Below are 21,485 nucleotides of genomic sequence, written 5' to 3'. Positions count from 1 at the left end.
CGAACCATTGAGCCTTCCCCACTGTACACTGTAAGTTAAATTCGTGCTTAATTAAAACTATATTTGTTTAAATTTAAAACTGTTAACCGTTATCACCTGTGCATCACGGACAGCAATCCGCCAGTAATTCTTTGTTTCCTCCCGGCGGGAGCTCATGGGGTTCGGATTCCACGTTCATCAGTAGGTCCACGTCTCATATAGCCTCGCTGCTGAAAGGGACTATAAACCCAAAATCACATCACACATCTTTGTTTTCGCCTTTGTTTTAGCCCATAAGTGTCTTTGTTCATGAGCTCCTTCGTGGCTAAGCGGTTAGCGTACGCGCCCTTGGCGTGGGTGACTCGGCGAGAGCTCACGTGGTTCGGAGTCCACGTTAATTAGTAGGTCGAGGTCTCATATAGCTTCGTTGCTGAACGAGATGTTAAACTCAAACTCAATGTCTTTGTTCATAAATTTCTTTGTGTGTGGTTTTGCATATACGTGGCGTGGACATTAAGTTTTGATTTCTACGCCATGTGTATCTAATTACATACACACTTATAGAACGAACACAACAAACTTGGAATATCTATATTGTTTGTGTATGGAAAATCATCACGCGGTGCTGCATGGGAGAGCCGTGTGTATGGAATACCTTGTTGTTGTTAGTTCCTTTGTTGTTAGTCCTAACTTTCTAGACGGATGCAGTTATTTCCGGTAGAATATACAAGCAAATAGACTTTTCTATTACTATTAAAGTGAATAATTATACTCATTCCCTCAATGTGATACTTGTGGTTGCTTGTGGTGTATACAGACAGCTGATCCATGGAAGAATCGTTGATAATAATAATAATAATAATAAATAACAGAAACTCAACAAATATTCTTGCAAATAATGGGAAAAAGTTTGCGTCACACTATTTGCTGGACACACCAGTGTGCCGCGTTATACCGAGAGTAAGTTTAGTCTTCTTACCCTTCGATTTAGAAATAAGGTTCGCGAGAATTTCATTAAAAATAATATACTCAGAATTTTATGTAGTAGTTTGTTTTATTCGAAATTACATTCTTCCTGCAACTGTTTTTTGATTGAAATTATTTGAAATGAAATCTTTAAGTTTTACGTCCCATGTTTATGCCGGCTAGGCTAAAGGAGACAGTGATGAGAAATGAATGAAATAGTCGAATGAAGAAAGTGGGAGAAAACGGGACAACCCCGAGAAAACCCACGCACACGGTGTTTGTCCAGCACAAGGTTCATTTGGCGCGACCAGGAATCGAACCAAGGACTCCATGCACCAGAGGTGAACGCTCTACCACTGAAACACCGCGGCCTCTGAAATTATTTAAAGAAGAAAGGGACTATTTTAACGAACACATTTGTTAAAAAATACCAGCTTTTCGTGAAATATCGCTTATAGACAGGGGCGGATTAAGGCTTTTGGGGACTTGGAGCCGACTGTTTTAAGGGGACCCTATGTTACGAATAGTTCCAGCACATAAATTTTCTTTGCTGCCTGCCACTGCCTCATAGGCTTATGGAACTAGCTAGAACTCTGCTGTAATATTTTAATGTGCTCCAAGTTTACAATAATTAGTTTAGTTACATCCATTATTAACAGTTAAATAATTATATCCATTATTAACAGTTAAATAATTATATCCGTTATTAACAGTTAAATACAGCAGATGGAAAGACTTAAATCTAGCGATACCGCGAGCGTAACGAGCTGAAAGAAATTTAGCATAGGTCTGAAGCCTATAATATAATAAGTTGATTGCTATATTTTAGTATTAAACAGAGGAATTTTAAGGGGCTCCCTGAGCTTGGGGTCCTGGAGCCTGGGCTCCATTGGCTCCGCTCTTAATCCGCTAATGCTTATAGGATCAAGGGGCCGGGTCGGGTCGGGGCTAAAAATTCCGGCCCGTGCAGACCTCTAGCCCCTGCTCTAGCCCCTGTGTATATGCTATCTTTGGAAATACAGTAGAGTTTCGCTTATCCGACATAAAACAGGCAGGCAGAACGCCGGAATTTATGGATGTGTTAAGAAAAGACCTATTAAAAGTCAAATTATGATATAATTTTACATATTACGGATCTAATAATCATGTTTTGTAAGAAATAAATATAATGCATTGAATCAGGAACGTGTCGAGCGTGAGGTCCTGGAAGCTGTCCTCTTCCAAAACTCAAACATTTTTTAATAAACCTTTTTTCCTTTTGATTTTCTTTTATATTAGATTACTTTGTGGCAGTGTCCAAACTGTGGGCAATACGTTGTTATAATTCTGAGAACATAGCGTAATGCCATTGATACCAGGTGGAATTAAAGAACACTTTTAAATGGGATTACAATTTCGATTCCGTTCTGTTTATAACGTTAATGTATTAGAACGATACACTCATTGCCATTTGATATTTTTGTTATGTGATATACGTAGCAGACAGTTTTCCTTACATGTTTCTCAAAAAAATATTTTTTGATTTCGTTTGTGCTACAATGCAGTTTGTTTAAAGTAAACCGGTTCATAAATAAAAAGTAAAAAAAAGTTCAAGAGAAATACAGAACTGTTGCATTATTATAATACAGAACTGTTGCATTATTATTATTATTATTATTATTATTATTATTATTATTATTATTATTACTACTACTACTACTACTACTACTACTACTACTACTACTACTACTACTACTACTACTACTACTACTACTACTACTACTACTACTACTACTACTACTACTACTACTACTACTACTACTACTACTACTACTACTACTACTACTACTACTACTACTACTACTACTACTACTACTACTACTACTACTACTACTACTACTACTACTACTACTACTACTACTACTACTACTACTACTACTACTACTACTACTACTACTACTACTACTACTACTACTACTACTACTACTACTACTACTACTACTACTACTACTACTACTACTACTACTACTACTACTACTACTACTACTACTACTACTTCTTCTTCTTCTTCTTCTTCTTCTAAATGATTACAAGTGTAATATTTGTGTTTTGAAATTGAAAATTGGCCAAGATCGATCTCCTGGGGTGGTCGGTGGTTCAACTTTGGGTAAATCTACTGATGATTTTGTAAATGCGCTAACGAAAGAAAATTGTCTGTGTTCTAAATGTAAAGGATCACTTACTGATCTTGAATCCATATCTAAGTTGTTTGAACAAGGCATAAGAGTAGAATTACAACATGAATTTGACATAATAAAGGAGGAGCTTGATCGTTTGAAAAAAGAGAACTTCGAGTTAAAGAAGGTACTAGTAACTAAACAAGTTGGAAGTGAAACAATTTTACCTAAAACAAATGAAGAATCCGTATTAGACGTAAATGACAAAAATCAATTCCCCGCATTAGCAATAAGTAGTGAAGGTAACAAGGAAGAAGGTCTCCAATCTCCTCAAACTTGGACTCAGTTAATTTCAAGAAATAAGAAACGTATACAAAGTGAATCAACTAAAACAGTACAAGATAAATCAAATTTAAGAAAGGAACAGAGGAAACTAAAAATAGGTAGTGGGTCAAATAATTCCAATTTGGTCACTAATCTAAGAAAGAAAAAAAAGCATTATTTGTAACTAGGTTCAATCCCTCAGTCGACGTAGAAGAAGTTGAGAGTATTGTAAAACAACTTAATGTCACTGAAGTGACTTGTACCAAATTGAAAACAAAATATGATTCTTACTCTTCCTTCCATGTTGAGGTAAAGACTTTCCTATTATAAGTGATCCTGAAGTGTGGCCTAGAGGTCTTTTAATTGGTCCTTTCTTTGGAAAATTACAGAATCAGGATGATCTTCCTGAGAATACTGACTCTCATGCTAAGCATGGAGAGTCTTAAAATTTGGTACCAGAATTTTCGTGGACTGCGTACTAAAAGTAATGAGTTCTTCTCCTCAATTTCTAGTTGTGACTATGGTATTGTGACTGTAACTGAAACTGGGTTATCTGAAATTCATGATGATCGGGATTATTTTCCAGATACTTATACTTGTTTCAAAGTGGACAGGTGCTATGATGTGGAAGGAGATGAAAGAGGAGGTGGTTCTTTAATTGCTGTCAGAAATAATTTTCAGGTGTTTCGAAGATATGATTTGGAAAATGTGAATGAATGTGTTTGGATTGAACTTAAGTGTAAATCAACCAAAAATCTTTTAATTTCTTGTGTATATTTTCATCCAACATTTCGTCTTGAAGTATTTGAGAACTATCTAACTTGTATCTCCAGTAAACTTGACCTGTTAAAAAATGATGTATTAATTTTTGGAGATTTTAATATATCCAAAATAGATTGGTTAAATAAAGAGCCTTTACCAGGAATACACTATTACTCTAAAGTCAGGTTTCAGTTATTGTCAACTTTTTTGGATAATACGAATCTAAGTGTTGAACCAATGGTATCGGATTTGGATTTAGTTTTAACTAACGCATTTATAGTGTCCGAAAGACACAATGAGTATATGGTAGCTCCTGATGTACACCATTATTCAGTTGTAACTAAAGTATTTTTATCCAATGTTTGTAAAGTATACGAGTCCACCGATTTTTTTTTTTATATTCTAAAGGTGACTACTTATCCTTGTATCTTCAAATTGCTAATGCTGATTGGTGTAATATATTGTTAAGTAACGATCTCAATTTAGCAGCTTGCAAACTAGATGAAGTTATTAAATCTGCGATGGAATGTAATATTCCTAAATCTAGGCCTAAAAAATCTAAATTTCCCTTATGGTATTCAAAAAAATTGATCTCTTTATTGAAAATAAAAAATCAGGCTCATAAAAAATACAAAACTTATCAATGTGAAAATGATTATGTAGTCTTTTCTAATTGTAGAAGAGCTTTCAAAACGCAATTAAATGTGGACAGACAAATTCATTTTAGTAAAATTGAAAATGATCTTACAATAGCTCCTGAAAAATTTTGAAAATATGTAAATGGCCCTAAAAATGAGGTAATATCTGGTATAATTGACAACGAAGTTTTGTTGACCGAAGATAGTATGTTGGCTGAAAAGTTTGCCAACTATTTTTCGTCTGTCTTTTGGACTTTCTCGGTTAGTGTTATTAATAATCAATGTTCATTTGAAGAATTTGGTCAAGTTAAACCCCCAGAAATTACTCCTCAACATGTATTGGAAGCTATCAGAACTTTAAAGATTAAATCGTCATGTGGTTAGACGGAATTCCAGCTTTTATTATTAAAGGAATAGGTGAAATAATCGCACCAATATTGTCTTCTTCGTTTAACTGGAGTCTATCCACTTGTAAATATCCTGATGTATGGAAATTGGTTTCTATAACACCCGTACCTAAAACTAGTGGAACGTCTATTAATGGTTTTCGACTAATCTCTGTAATGAAGGTAATTCCGAGAATTTTTGAGAAAATGATGTATAAATATGTTTATAATAAAGTGAAGATTGACATTAATATAAACCAACATGGATTTATGGCTGGTAAATGTGTAATAACTAATTTAGCAAGTCTTACGCATTATACCCTTCCAGTTATTTGGGTGGGTGGTCAAGTTGACGCTATTTTCTTGGACTTTGCAAAGGCATTTGATAAATTACCACACCATTTACTGATAAACAAACTAAAAAGATATAACCTGCCTAAGTGTGTTATTGATTGGTTGACTTCATATTTAAATGGTAGGAAATTTGTCGTAAAATATTAAAAGAAACTGTCTGCTATTCATAGTAATACCTTCGGGGTACCCCAGGGTTCTAATCTTGGTCCACTATTGTTTTTGCTGTATATTAATGACATTTGTGTTGATTTAACTTGTAAATATCTGTTATATGCTGACGATATACATTAAAATTTTCAGTCAAATTAAGTCCAAACAAAATCAAGATACTTTGCAAAAAATATATAGATATTATAGTCAAGTGGTCCGAAGAGAATTCCCTACCCCTGAACTTTAACAAAACGCAAGGAATAACATTTTCGAGGAAAATTAACCCTTCCATCTACAAATACAGGATAGGAAATCAACATATCCAATTCGTTAAGCACGTTAGAGATTTAGCAGTAATATTAGATGAAAAATTGCTTTTTCAGAAATATCTTCAGGTTATCATCTCCAAAGCTAGGAAAAATTTAGCAATGATTAAATGGATATGTCGAAATTTTACAAATATTAACACTACAAAATTCTCTATGTGTGCAATGTCAGGTCTCATCTTGAATATTGTACGGTAATTTGGAACAGTGAAGCAAAATATTTTAGTTCTTCAATTGAATCAGTTCAAAATTCATTCCTAGTCTGGTTAAAATGGAAGTTTAAAGAAAAAGGAGGGGCGAGCTTGTCAGACATAAGAGTGGATCTTAATCTTACCCCTCTGTCTGACAGGCGTCGGCTCTTTCACTTGAAATTTTTTCATGTAATTCTGCATGGGGATTTTGTTCTGGAGAACTTTTTTTCTTTAAAAATTCCTCACAGAAACATTAGGAAATTTGTTCCGTTTATTAGTAAATATCTAACTAGGTCTTCTATATATAAAAGTATAGAAACAGCTAATAACTTTTATCCAGTTCTGGATTTGTTTCATAAGAATTTCAAGAAGGTGCGTGAATTATTTTTTATTTTTTAAAATAAATTATGAAATGTCTTTAACGTCATTAGGCTAGCAACTAATTCTCTTAATTTGGTTTTGTATTCTTCGGAATATTGAATGGACTTGTTCTATATATATATTGTATTTTTTTAAAAGTCAAATTGTATGAATTTTTAATTATGAACAGATACACATGTTTGTTTCTCATTTTTATTATATTTCTGGATGTCACTTAGTAAAGATTGTAAGGTGCCATTTTTAAGATTCTTTTATTTTTTTGTTAGTTTTTTTTCACTCGTCTTCATTTTCCTATCACCTTTTCTTCTATGCATAATTCCTTCTTTACTACGTATACTGCATTAAATAATAGTAATGATGAGAACAATGAGAGGGAAAAAGTAGGTCATGGATTTTTTATTTGTCGTATGATTTTTTATGCTTGTTTTTTCGTCATTATTATTATTAGCCTTGTTAATCTGTGTATTTTACCGAAGCGTTCAACTTAGAAAAAATTATTTTCATATTGTATAAACAGTTACAAAGTGTATTTTTGATTTTTTTTCTCTTTTATTATTTTGTAAACTGTTACAACTACATGGTTAATAATAATCAATTTTTGAATTACACTTTGTATATTAATCCTATATGCTATACCATTTTTATATATGCAAATGAAATGAAATCTTTGAGTTTTACGTCGCACGGTTATGCCGGTTAGACTAAAGGAGACGGTGATGATGAGTAATGAATGAAATGGTGGAATGAACAAAGTGGGAGGAAACGGGAGAACCCCGAGAAAACCCACGCACACGGTGTTTGTCCATCACAAAGTTCGCTTGGCCGGGGCCGGGATCGAACCCGAGATCCCAAACACCAGAGGTGAACGCTCTACCACTGAGCCACCGCGGCCCCTTTTATATATGCATGTTAATCATGCTTCTTTTTCACTATTGTTATTTTTGTATTTCCAGTTTGTAACATACTGCATGTTTTTGTTATTTTTTTTCAACAAATATTTTATCTTTTTCATCCATTTTTGTATAATCAGTTGTATGATGTTATTCTATTTGCATGCGCCCTATGTAAAACTTTTTTTTCCTTGTAAGGGACACTTGTGGCTGTATTGCTGTCTGCTTCTAATAAACATATTTCAAACATTATTATTATTATTATTATTATTATTATTATTATTATTATTATTATTATTATTATTATTGTTATTGTTATTATTGTTATTGTTATTAATATTATTGTTATTGTTATTTAAACCCTTCATGATCAAGTTACGTTACAAGAAAATATTGAATCAGTTGTCAAGTGGTCAGAAAATAATTTTGTGCCTTTGAATATTATCAAAACTAAAGGTATAACTTTCGCAAGGAAAACTGATCTTTTATATAATTACACAGTCGGTAAACAGAGAATCGATTTTGGAACCTATGTCAAGGATTTAGGGATAATTTTAGATAACAAGCTATTATTTTGTAAACATTTACAGATAATAACCTCTAAGGCTAGGAAAAACCCAGCAATCTTAAAATGGCTTTGCCGTAATTTTTCGAATATCAACACTTGTAAAATTTTATACATTTGCAACGTGCGTTCTCATTTGGCGTACGGCACTTATTTGGAATAGTGAAGCTAAGTACTTTATAAATGTTATAGAATCTGTTCAAAAGAATTTTTTTTAACCTGGTTACGATGGAAGTGTAAAAATTTCAAATATATGAGCTTGTCTTGCATATCTAAAGAGCTTAATCTGTTACCTCTAACTGATAGGCGGTTTATTTTTGATTTGAGTTTCTTTCATAATATTCTTCAGGGTGTTTTTTTATTGATGGTCTATGGTCTATAAGAATTCCTTACCATAATGTCACAAATTTGTACCTTTTGTTTCGAGTGTTTCTACCTTGAAATGTTCAATCTATAAAACTATAGATACAGCCAACAAGTATTACTATGTTTTAGATATCTTTCAAAATAGCTTTGCTAAAATCCATTCACAATTAATTAAAATTCTAAAAGATTTATAGTTTTTCTAATTAACTTGTAAGGTGCCATTTGAACGAATTTTTTTGTGTCTTTTAGGTTGTTTTTTTTCTTTCTTATCTTTTATTTTCCTATCATCTTTTCTTCTCTTTTATCCTTGTTCTTTTTTTCTTCGGATACTACACTTCTCTTTTTTTATTATCATCTTGGACATGAGTTTTTATTAATATGTCATATGCAATTCTTTTACTTCTTTGTATACTCACTTTATTTTGTTATTATTATTAGTCTTGAGTGTATTTTACTTGAGGTGTAATTTGAGATGATAAATACGCTTTTATATATATATATATATATATATATATATATATATATATATATATATATATTACTTTAATTGTATTTTCACTTTGTAATAGGTATTGCATGTTTGAACCAATATTTTATTTCATTTTACTAAACTTGTACGATCAGTTGTATGTTATGTCTATCTGCATGCGCCCTATACTTGTATAAACTTTTTTTCTTTTCTTTTTTGGGGCACTTTGTGGCTGTAACGCTGTTTGTTCCCATTAAACATTTCAAACATGATTATTATTATTATTGATATTTTTGAAACATTAGAATTACGTGCTTACGAGGATTCGTGTTGGGCCTTCTCCGAAAAGAAAACCTAGATGCGTGCCTGTACTGAATGATAGGCGTATGAGTCATGGTGTAGACGGGCGTGCTAAGCGATAGAGTTCAGAGCATCGAAAACAGACTAAGACCACAACTTGCAATTCTTCTTGCCGATTGATACTACTTTTTACCTGCAATAATATGTCGGATAATGCGGTATGTGGAATAAACGAAGGTCAGATAAGCGAGACCATGGCGTATTGGTGTTTCATGCACCTAAACCTGTAAAATATTTGTGCAGAAAACCTCTTTCACTCACTAGCTAAATTTGTGGGTATGATCGCACATCTTGCCTTATAAAGTATAGTCTTATAAAGAAATATATATATATATATATATATATATATATATATATTTAGCATGCTGAAAACCAAAAGACCAATTTCAATAATTTTCTATAGCTTTCTTTCTTAATAACGGGAAACGTGTTCATTTCATCACGTTTCATACTAAGATGTCTGTTTCTGTCTATATATATTTTTCACACGTTATTGAAGACGAAATTGTTCTTTTTCGAAGAAAAGAGGATGAGAGAAGAAGCTATACAATAGCATAAACTGAAAACAATCGCTATTACTAATAGTACACTAATTCTGAATAAATACGTCATCAGAGGAAACAAAAAGTTATTTCCTTATTATATTGTTTCGGTTCTTATTAACATAAAAACTATACACTTTCTATAATGTTTTGTAAAAAAAATGGATGGGATGGGATTCGATCTGGTGTCAAAACAGTATAAGAACTAACAGTACGCCACTCTACCCACTTGACCACAGAGACTACGTTTTGTTACTTGTCTTTTTCTTAACAAATAAATGCTCATGGCTATAGAGCATGTCACTTCCAAACTTAAGGAAACAGTTTTCCTCTTTGTATGTTTCCTTATAACATCTTGGTTACAGAAGCTAATTTATATTTGGCAGACAACTTAAACCTTAGATTTAAGCCAATAAATGCAATATTTTACTCCACTTTCCAGTTCCTTGATTTAGCTCTCTCCCTAAAAATCGTGTTATTCCCTCTGCAATCGTGCTCTGCTATTGCAAAATCCCTCGACAATAGTATTGTCAGTATACAGAAAACCGAGCATAATTTTGTTTTTTCCTTATATTTTTATTATCTTATTATCTTTTTTGGAAATATCTTGTTAGATGGATTGTTTTCTATAATCTCCACTTACTAATAACTGAATTTTACCCATAAACGTAAGGAAAATTGAATAATTGTGAAAAATCGTAGGTTACAGTATATGCGCAATTTTTTGCGCATGAGGGTACAACAATGAAGGAGGAAAATGTGGAAACATGTAACTTGCTCATGTTTAATGCTTAAATGTAACTTGTGCCTATATGTTTTCAGAAGACAGCAAAACTTTACTACTGTCTAAGTAAGTTTAGTTATTGATTTTCCTTCAGTTTGATTTTTTTTTAATTCTGTAAGTGAAATTCACAATGTCAAGTGAACTATTCAGTGTACTTTGTTTTTACGTTATTAATGGTTTATTTCTGTAGTGATCTATAAATAAAATGAACAATTGTAAAACACTGTCATGGAATATCTTTTCTACGAGAGCTACAAAATGCGAAACTTTATTTGAAAACTGCGACAAAACGCGAAATATGAAAAACGAAACGCGAAATTTTCAAATTCTTAGTGCGAAAAACTCGTGCCTTTAACTATCAGATGCAGTGCTAAGACCAGTACAATCCTCTACGTCGTCCTCTGGTAAAGAACTTACGTTGTCCAGTTCTCTCTCTCCCTCGTCATTTGCGAAAGCTAATGTTGTAACTTGTTCAGTCTAAAACAGAGCACTTTCTTCCAACCAGTCGTCCAGGCACTGTGTAGGACACTTCATACGTGTCTTACCTGCGGTGTAATTTGTGTCTGGCAGATGTATTACGTTAAATACTAGATGCAATAACGCAATGTAATTTGCGGGATTAATTCCAACCATATTCTCGTCTCTGCAGCTCCTTCCTGTGATTACTGTATTGTTTCCGAGCCATATAAATATTCATGGTGCATCATTCTGTATACATGTTATATGAGTGTTCCGCGTAATCAGCATACACGCGATCTCATGTGTTACTCTTATGTTTTTATTAGCATTACTGTTATATCGTTCAGCATTACTCATGTTTTTCGTGCATTGTGTGTAACATTCCTGCATACCTATCATGTTCATTACCGCACCAGCACTAATGAATGATATGCGCACTTGTAAGCTGTATCACTTCGTTAAACACAAACAGTTAGGGGAAAAAAGTATCTAAGTATTAAATTACTTTCACACTGTGTAGGTGCTTGTACTTGTTTTGACATCACATATTTCCTGTTTCCACATGTCTCAATGTTTCGAGGGGCCTCGGCCCCTTACGTGTTTTTTCGAAATGACTACACCACACATTTTCCTTTCTTTTAAGTGTATTATACATCTGCTCCTGACTACCTTCCGTCCTCTTCATACGTCGGTGATGTGTCAGATGTCATAATTTATCACTGGGCTTTTATCATCAAAAACAGTTTTCCGCCGAATATTCAATTTTTTTTTCTTTTCTTTTACGCATATTGTCTCTCAATGCGATTTCATTACAATCACGTGGGGACACGGTGGCCCATTGGTAGAAGGTTTACCTCTGATGCGTGGAGTCCCTGGTTCGATCCCCGTCCAAGTAAGTTTGTGGTGGATTTAACGGGATACTCTCGTTTCTTCCTAGAAAATTAAAAAAAAAAAAGTTTCTAAACACAGTTTCGTTACAGTCCTGCATGTACTTTAGAGCATCTGAACTACTTTCATTCCTGATTTTGACATCTCTTGGTAATAAGTTTGGAGGGCCCTCTGTTCCCATACGTTTTTCTTGAAGGAAAATATGAAACATGTATTTCCTTATTTTACGTCTAGTATATCTGTGCAATTTCATTCGCTTCGTTCTACTTTTTCCTGCGCTTTTAATATCGAGTAATAAAGTTCTCGGTGGAAGCTTTTGCCGAAAAACACAGGTATTAGTTTATTTCGTGTGTATCAAAATTAGCGTGGATCACTAAGTTGATGTTCCTTGTTAGTAAATCCTAAGTATTGTTGGAAATGTATAGCATAATTTGGAATAAAAATAAATACTAATTTTATACCATATTTTCGAACGGAGAGCTTATTACTTACGGTGTGGAAGTTAAGAAAGTTAAGAAAGAGAAAAAAGGCCGTCTATTGTATGGGATGGTATGGAAAAACTGATAATACAGATAAATATCGATAAAAGTTTTAGTGAAGAAAACGTCAGTCAGCACAGATCTGAAACAGTGTGACTTAGGTTTAGAAAAGAAGGGAACTTGAAGCAGTGTATTGATGCTGATTAAATAATAAATTACTCTTACAGTTTCGCATAGAAATAAAAGCCCCCTTTCGGGTCATATCGTGTATCTAGCCAATTTAGTTAACACTTTATTATCAGTCCCTATAGAATACATCTATACGTTATCATTTGTATGTTCTTTTGCATTATTTTTCCCAACCACTCTCATGTGTGTACTTTGCATGTGTTTCCCATGCTATAGATGCATGGCGCCGTTTTAGATGTCTGGATCTTGTAATTGATATGAGAGCGCCCTCATGGTTGTATGGTTAGCGTATTCCAGGAGGGAGCTCTGTGGTTCAGCCCACGTTAATCTGTAGTTCCGCGTCTCATATGGCCTCAGCGCTGAAAGGGACCAACTCGTGGAAAGACTAAATATTGTCCAGACGTATCGGAACAACAAGCTAGTTCCGTTTTCAGCTGTAAGGTAACGGATAAAAACTGATAAGAGAAGTACGGTATTGGAACAGGGATACATTCCACCAAATGAGAGTAACTTAATGGGTACTAAAAAGAAGTAGCAGAACACAATGGAAGAAAGAAAGAGTTAAGTTTGAAAAAAGCGTGGTGTCTTTGCTACTTCACTGTTGCCAGATCCAAAATACACGTCAAAGGTAGGTACAGATTTTATCAAAGCTGCCACAATCCAGATTTAAAGCTACTTTATATTTCTTCAATAGTATGAAATCTTTCATCATCCAGCGTATTGCTGTGATATTTCTCCTATTGACTACCGCCACTCCCGGTATTTCGATCACTTCGTGGGAGGAAGGACCGTCCCTGATGATCGGGCAGTGCAATGTTCGATTGAAAGACCTTTTTGCACCACAAACTCTTAATTCCTTCGCTACGGAATTCAATTGTTGAGTGAGCGGTGGGAAAAGTTGTATTTTGCAGACTGCGACTATTTTGATTAACCAGATCTTGTAGTTTTCTTCTTCCTCCCCCCCCCCCTTCCCACGCGCGCGTTGGAAATAATACATCTAGGACGGACCTTTCATTCGCGCCAATATATTATAGTAAAACCTTGACTAACTAGGGTTGTTATATATGAACGTAGTAGTATAGTATACTGTCACACAGGATATTAATTGCTTAAATTAGAAACTTACTCATAATTCATGAAGTGCGCATCAGAATGATGCAGATTTTCTGAATAAAAGATGAAACATTGGCTTTTGTATTTTATTACAAAAGGGTGATGATGAGTTAATGAGATAATAGTATGGAGATCCGGAGTATTTAATTGTCAGAATAGTTGACTGAATTTAATAGCCGATCAACTCTTTGATCTGAGGAGTCTCGGTATAGATCAGTAGTCTCATTAGCTGAAGGCTAACAGCTGAGACTTAAAGAAATAAACATGCCAATACAAGACTGTGTATTTAATGGAGATTCAGCTTCCTTTTCCTCAAAAGAACATTTAGAGAACATTAAAAGATGTTTTTGCTTACTCACGTGCGTTTAGCTTGCTGATGTCCACAGGTACAGAAACTGATTACTATTTTACTTTCACTAAATTACTATTTTAACGACGCACTGTTACACTTGAAGAAGCTTGGTGTCGACTGCCGAAGTCCTTGGATCGAATCCGCCGGAGATCATCCCTCTTCTTCTCTGGGGCGCTGGTGTGCAGACTTCACGTTCCGGTCGCTGCTCAGCTTTGGACGCTGAAGTCCTGGAGGTTCGTTCCCGCGGATGGCCGTCTCTATAGTCTCTCCTCATAGGATCTGGGCTCGGAACCCGACGTCTTCCCTGGAGGTCGTCTTGAACTGGACGTCATCTGAGACTGGGACCTTGGCCAACTTAGCTTCGCGGACTTCTGGGCGTCGAACTCTACATCAGTGATGCTTGGCGTCGTAGTCCATCGAGGTTACGCTGCACAGAGTGAGCGGCATACACTCAACAAGAAGGGATTGAGAATTCACAATTGAACTTTCTAACCGCTAGTTTTTATACCGAGTAGTTTCCGTGTTTACTAGGCTGAATGTTCAATTATTACCAAGAGAAAGTATGGTTTTGTAGGACATCCGCGTATCTTGTTGACTTTAGACTTGTGTATCCGGATGTTGTTCTTTTTTCTCTGAAGAAGTGCTACTTTTCTTAATAAAATTATTTTGCATAAACGTATAATTCAGCCCATTCTAGGTGCATGTTTGCTACAGTATTATCATAGTTTTTGAACTTACGTACTGAATAAGAAACCGAAGAAGATGAACACTTAATTATTACCTCATATACGCATACACATAAATAGGCCTATATAATACACAGAATCTTTCCAGTACGATGCTATATCAGTCGCAATCCATACAGAAACATTTGTCACCCTCTATTACCATTTTCGCTCTGTGGAAACCAGTATTAGAACCAGAAGTGGCAGTTTATTTTTTCCGGTACTGCATTCATTAAAAAAATGTTTCTTGCTATCCATTGTTATTTTTCACTATGACAGTCAGTCCTGAAAGCGGATATAATAGATTTATACCATTTCGGATTGCATGGAAGAGAGGTTGAAATGCAAGTTATTCTTGGGACGCTCAGTCCAGATCAAAAAGCAGTTTCTCACATCTCTTAACGTTTTTGCTCTGTGGAGATGAATATTGAATCTTGAAGTGCTATTAAGTTTCATGTTCCGATTCCAGAAAACTTCTTGTCGCCATCTATTACCGGTTTTGTTATTTGACGATAAACGTTGAAACTGGAAATGGTGAAAATTTCAACCACTTCTGGTTTGAACAGATGGTTAACGGATGAAATGGAACCTATTCTCAGGACGCTGAGTCGATTCTAACCACTACTAGATATACTTTTATTATTTTTTGCTCTAATACCTATGAAGAGAGAGGGACATAGCTGCTCTATAAAACTTCCATAACATAGTTTGGAAGTATTAAAAGCAAGAGAGAAGTTAAATATTTATTGTAATATCCAAAGAAAGTTATTAAAAATTTAAAAAAAAAAAAAAAAAAAAAAAAAAACATCTTACAGGGTAAGACGGTTAAAATCCACATTTCAAAAACATACACAGTACATTGCAGTTATTTAGCTGATAAACTGAGTTCAAAGTACGCAGTGGCATTTCGTGTATTGTTCAGCGTAATTATCAAATGTCTGTAATATGGTAAGTACATATCCGCGGGTAATCTTTCACTACTGTTTTTCCACTCCTACCACAATTCACGACTAAGTTCTATTTCCCAAGTTGAAACGCTACCAACAAGTAACTTTCCTACTGGGGCTGCCACAGTATAAGTTTAGCATTATGGCACTCTGCACAAGTTTCAGTGTCAAAAGCTGTTTCCTTAAATATAGATCAATATTTAAATAAAATGTGAAACATAACACGATAAACAGTAAAACTTATCCCTATTTCGTAATGAAATCGTTATACATATAAATAAAAATTTCGTGGAACTTAGCACATGCCTAGCAAGATCCATCAGCATGCGCTATCTTTCGTGCTCTTTTGCTTTATTAGTTATTCTTTGGGGATATACGAATATCCAACCAAAGGCGACAGCACCTTTTATTACCGCTGGCTGAAACGTAACTATTTTATAGTACAATATTTATAATATGTGGCGTTTCAATACACAGTGGTTCAGGCAGTGAACTAATGTCTGTTCTGACTTTCGGGTGGCGATTCACTTTAAATATTTCGTGATATTTATGTTTTAAAAGGGACGGGAGGAAACGACTAGGGGATGCGAAATATCGTAGATTAACGGAGAATTAATTGATTGAAATGTAAAGCCTCTTTTTACCTTTGAAGCTATATGAAACTGAAGTACTGTTTAAAGTGCGATCCTAGCTACTAGGGTTCTATTCGATACATGTATTCGCACCGGAAATCGAACTCTGGACTTCATCAAGTCTTCTTTTTCTTACATGCACACAGAAATGTAAGTGCATTCCTGTGATTCGAGCAACTTAGTCGAACGAATGAATCAATTATAAGGCGTTCCACGTACTTACTGCTTTGGAAAAATGAAAATGAAGAGGCAATTTACGATCAATCTCAAATGGAATCTGAAATTATTTCATACGTTGCCTAAATATCAACGTATATAAAAATTATAGAATAAATTTCAAATAAGGACATAATAGTTCTAAATGTTATTACAATTTAAATGTAGCATACATTTATCACTTCGTTGTTTCAGCCGACTGCCATAAGCGGATCATCTAAGGCACTTGGCTGACAATCGTAATACTCGTATGTGTCGCAGTTTCGAGTGCTGCACAGGGAATGAATATTACATCGTCTTTTCACCATTCATTTCATTATTATCATTCATTTTTAATCGTCTTCTGTACCCTAAATGGCAGAAGAATCCGTGGGACGTAAAATTAGAGAATATAATACAATATTTTCCATCCATTGTGTAATATTTTCATGTTCATATTTATATATATATATTTTTTAAATATATTTCTTAATTATTTGCAGTTCTTTTTAGGAAAATATAAACTACGTAATATAATAAATCATAGCTGCTTCAACTTGTAGTTTCAGATTAAAACATTGATGAGAAATCGAATCTCCGTATAAGAGTAGCATATCGTCCTCCGTAACTTCATGTTATATAAGAATGTAAAGGATGGTTAAGAAAAGCAACAGTAATTGAAAACTGTTCCTTTTAGAGATACATTCTTTACGTTGTATTATTTTATCACATGCAAAATAACAGAAGTCAAAATGTCGTTTTCAATCACACAGAGTCAAATGACTGCATACTGATAGCATGATCCCCGAATAACTGCATATCCTGGCGTATGCTCAAGTTCAAGCTTTTCAAGTCCTTTTTTCTTGTCTTTTTATTGATTTTCGTGTGAAATATTGTCTCCAATATGCATATTAGCACTCTGTATTAATACTGTGCCGACTTAATGACATGTCATATTTTCTGCAGAGAATTATAACTTTGAAGAAATTCTAGTTTCTGTGCTGTCTCAGTGACGTATTGATTACTGCAACCCACTGTTAGCAGCTTCAACAGAAAGTTCTGTTGATTAAGGTTTTTTGCTTGTGAATTTCTATTTCGCTCTATTTTTTTTTTTTTTCTGTGTTTTAAATGATTATTACCTTTTGTTAATTTATTGGAAGAACTGTATGTTCGTAAAATTTGAACATGATTGTCCACGTGGAGTTAATCTGCTACAAGAATGGTAGACAAGATCAGGTAGTAGTGGTACTCTACGGTACTTGTTAAATCTATTTTGGTTCTTTTCTTAAGTATAGAATATTGATCCTTTCCATTCAGTGAAAATTGCCTTTTTGTTACATTTAAAGAGATCAGTCGGAGGGTCTCTTCAATTAAGATACTCCCTCTTATTTTGAGTTATTCGACTGATTTAGAAACAATTCTAGGAGATTCGTGGTACAGCTGATCTTGGATGATTGTTTCTTAAAGATTTTGTGTGTGTGTGTGTTTCTGCTCTTTATTTCGTTTTCTACGTGCATGTTTAGTCATTGATATATTGCTTCCATCTATAAAAAATGTGACTTAGATCTGCAAAAATGCTTCCGTTTACACCCTGAAGTACATTCAGTCTTGGCAGATTACCCTTTCGGAGTTCATATATGCTTTCGTAGAAATACATTATGATTTTGTTTTTGTTAATTTTTTCTATTTCCGCAATCTCTCCGGTCTTCTTGCGTCTAAAACGTTTATATAATGTATTGCATTTCGTTGAATTGTGACTAATATGCTTATTAATGTGGCACATACGTTTTATTACACGTCTGAATACTCTCTAATATCTATAAGCATTAGAGGCGTGGGCGCAATTTTTAGAACATCCGATATATACAGGGTATTTCAAAACAACACCGACAACGTTTGGGAGGTGATTCCTGACATCAAGACAAGACAAAAAGTGTAGACCAACCTGGGTGCACAAATGCTTCCTTTCGGAGTTATAGGCTGCCGAAAACGTGAAAAAATTAACTTTAAAGGTCCATAGCTCCAAAATTACGGGGCCTACCGTAGTCGGGTCAAGACTTTACTAAGGAACTAATATGTGCTCTATCCAAAAATACATGCTTCAGAATCCGGCAGTACTTCCACAACAATTTTTAAAGAGATAGTTAGTGAGTACTTCAGATTACATGCCCGTAACCAAACTGCCTGTACAAAAATTGTTGTGTGAGTACCTTATATCTTTGTGTCTGTGTCTGTCTCTCAGATAGATAGATAGATAGATAGAGAGATCCTTTCTTACTGTTTCTTTATTTTTGTTTTTCTTTCTCTAAATAAGAACATAAATGCATAAATATAATTATGAATATTAGATTATTATTATTATACAGTTCAAATATTACAAAATAATATTTCTGTAAAAGTTCAAATAAATCTGAGTGCGTCGTACCTCCAGGATAAAAAATCCACGACCCCAATAACAATACTATTATATATTGCTAATCTTATGTGCACAGGATATTATAAATTCTAATTATATGAACTAACTATCACACGTATGAATATAAATAATAAGTTACTTTGTACGGGTGTTAGTTGATTTTGTTACGAAAATGAAAGCTGATTATTAATTAATGCTTTCAGGAGTAGTTTCTTCCCTTGACATTTTTAAAGCACTATTATAATTGAATTCTACTCAAGGGAACACAAATTCACTTAAGCACTTAAACATCAATAAATGAATCACAAGTAACTTGAATGAATGAATAATAAGTAATAAATAATCACAATAATAAATGAATCACAATAAACTTTACCTCTAAACTAGGGTAATGTAAATGTGGATCGTTCTTTACTTCATATTTCAGACCCACCAGATACAAGTCATATGAGAAGCCGATCTAAATTTTCTACCTACCAGGCAAATTTTAGGGGAAGAAAATCAAATTCCCTTATGAATTTATGTGGTAAGATACTTCAAAACATTGGGATCTCATCCGTGCATGATGTTAACATGAGGTGACGGGAGCAAAATGTTATTGTCCTTCTGCTTTCATTTGGTGGCTGCAAATGTGTATGGGACATTCATAAAATATTCTCAACAGTTGCATTGTGATTTCAATTGTATAAATTTGTCTAATGTCTGTACATTTCTTTAAAATGAGTTTGCTTTCTTAATGACAATGAACATTTGTGTTTCTGTGATTTTTAAGTTATTTTTATATATAAATGTTTTTAGTCAGTTAGGCAGGTACATATATATATGTGAATTTTTTAATAGATGCATAATTAAGTAGAGATGTAGAATAATGCATAATAAAATGAGGCTAATATTTACTACTTCAAAATGTAAATTTATTTTAGATAATGCTAGTAAAATATAAAACTTCACTTTCGTCCCATCAGAAGTACCGATGTAGTTCTTTGTGCACTGTGTATACAAATAGAAAACTTAGCTATTTAGCGAGAAAGATATATATGCATGCCTAGGTTAATACTTTATTGAAGATGATTTAATAATGCTTATGTTTCAACAAATATGTGTTGTACTTTCGTCACAAAAAAACTCGATGGGCATGCATATTAAGGAGAATATTGTAGTTTTGTTCTTTTAGATTTGGTCTCACAGGTCACTTAAAGTAAGTTCTCCAAAAATATAAAAAATAGACATAAACTTTAGCATGGAGAATATGTTTATAATTTTTTTTTTTTTTTTTTTAAATGCTAAATACCTTTGTGGGCTGTCTGAGAAAGTTAATCGTAGCTTTTGAGTTCTGATTTGTAAATGTGTATATTATTATTAATTTGAATTCGCGAGTACTCTAAGACTCAACTACGAATATTAAATTTAAATTGTAATTCAGTAAAGGAAAGCTTAAGCAGATTTGAGTAAATATCGATGTAGTCTTAATACAGTATATAATAATTCAATTTTCTCAGGCAGTGTAATAGAATGTAAACTTCTGTATACATTAAGTTTATTATTTAATCCTGTCGGTTAAGTATTCTCATTGTGAAATAAATATTGAAATAATACTAAAATAGAGGTTCTTCCATTAAGGCTTTACGTCAGAATTTACGTAGTTTGTTTTTCTCCGAGTTTGTATATGATATAGACAATTTTTAATAGGCTCAAGCAGCGATCAAGACAGCATGGTGTACCGATATACAGATACAGATTCAGGATTGGGCCGAGCAACTCCACCACGCAGAGCGCCATCTCCTGGTATGGGCACTGTTCGGCATTTACCATCACCATCAGGTGAATGACTATTGGTGGATGGGATGCATGAATGAACTACTACCAACCCTAGCACTGATGAACTTCTCTTATTATATAAGCACTAAACACTAGATTTCTGTGTAGTTACTATAAAAAGACATTGTACTTCTGTTACCATTTTGCAGTGCTCAAGCTTAAGTTATTTATATATATATATACTGTATATGAGAGATAAAGTTTGGGATAAAGGACTCCGAAGCGGAAGTAGAAAATGAGTTACCAGAAACTAGTACAAACAATCAAGCACAGTATAAAACAGTATAAAAGAATGCACTATAAACACTTTTCTCTAAAGTTCATTAGATGGAGAGGGGGAGGAAGTATGAGGGAAAGGAAGAGAAATTTAAAAAGCAGTTGTGAAGGATCCATCTTTAAAACAGGGTTACGTGATAATGCATCCAAGTTGAAAATAATGGAATGGGTGGGTCAGTGAGAGTGCAAGAAAGTGAAAAAATAACAAATGAAAAAAATATATGCAAATGATGTAGGGAATAACAAAAGTGAATAAAGTAGTGAAGAAATAAATATGAAAATCACAAGGGAAAAAGTACTTCATTGGTACCCGCATGAATCTCCCACACACCAACGTGTTCATGGGGCGCCAGGAACTAAAGCTACTACGCTTATCAACACTTAAACCTTCCTCTAGCTCCATTCAT

At 33.9% G+C, this 21,485-nt stretch overlaps 1 protein-coding gene across 1 annotated transcript in view; it reads left to right on the top strand.

Moving 5' to 3' along the window:
• Patronin (calmodulin-regulated spectrin-associated protein patronin) overlaps nucleotides 1-21,485 on the top strand; it is a gene marked incomplete in the record, with an annotated part of 438,489 nt that overhangs the window by 371,325 nt on the left and 45,679 nt on the right. Inside the window, 2 exon segments of the mRNA XM_081769233.1 lie at nucleotides 19,412-19,510; nucleotides 20,674-20,805. Coding sequence (XP_081625359.1) covers nucleotides 19,412-19,510; nucleotides 20,674-20,805 — 231 coding nt within the window.

Source organism: Thermobia domestica, chromosome 8, assembly GCF_964235325.1.
Source record: "Thermobia domestica chromosome 8, izTheDome1.hap1.1, whole genome shotgun sequence".
Classification (NCBI taxonomy): domain Eukaryota; kingdom Metazoa; phylum Arthropoda; class Insecta; order Zygentoma; family Lepismatidae; genus Thermobia; species Thermobia domestica.
This window is presented reverse-complemented; position numbering and strand designations above follow the sequence as displayed.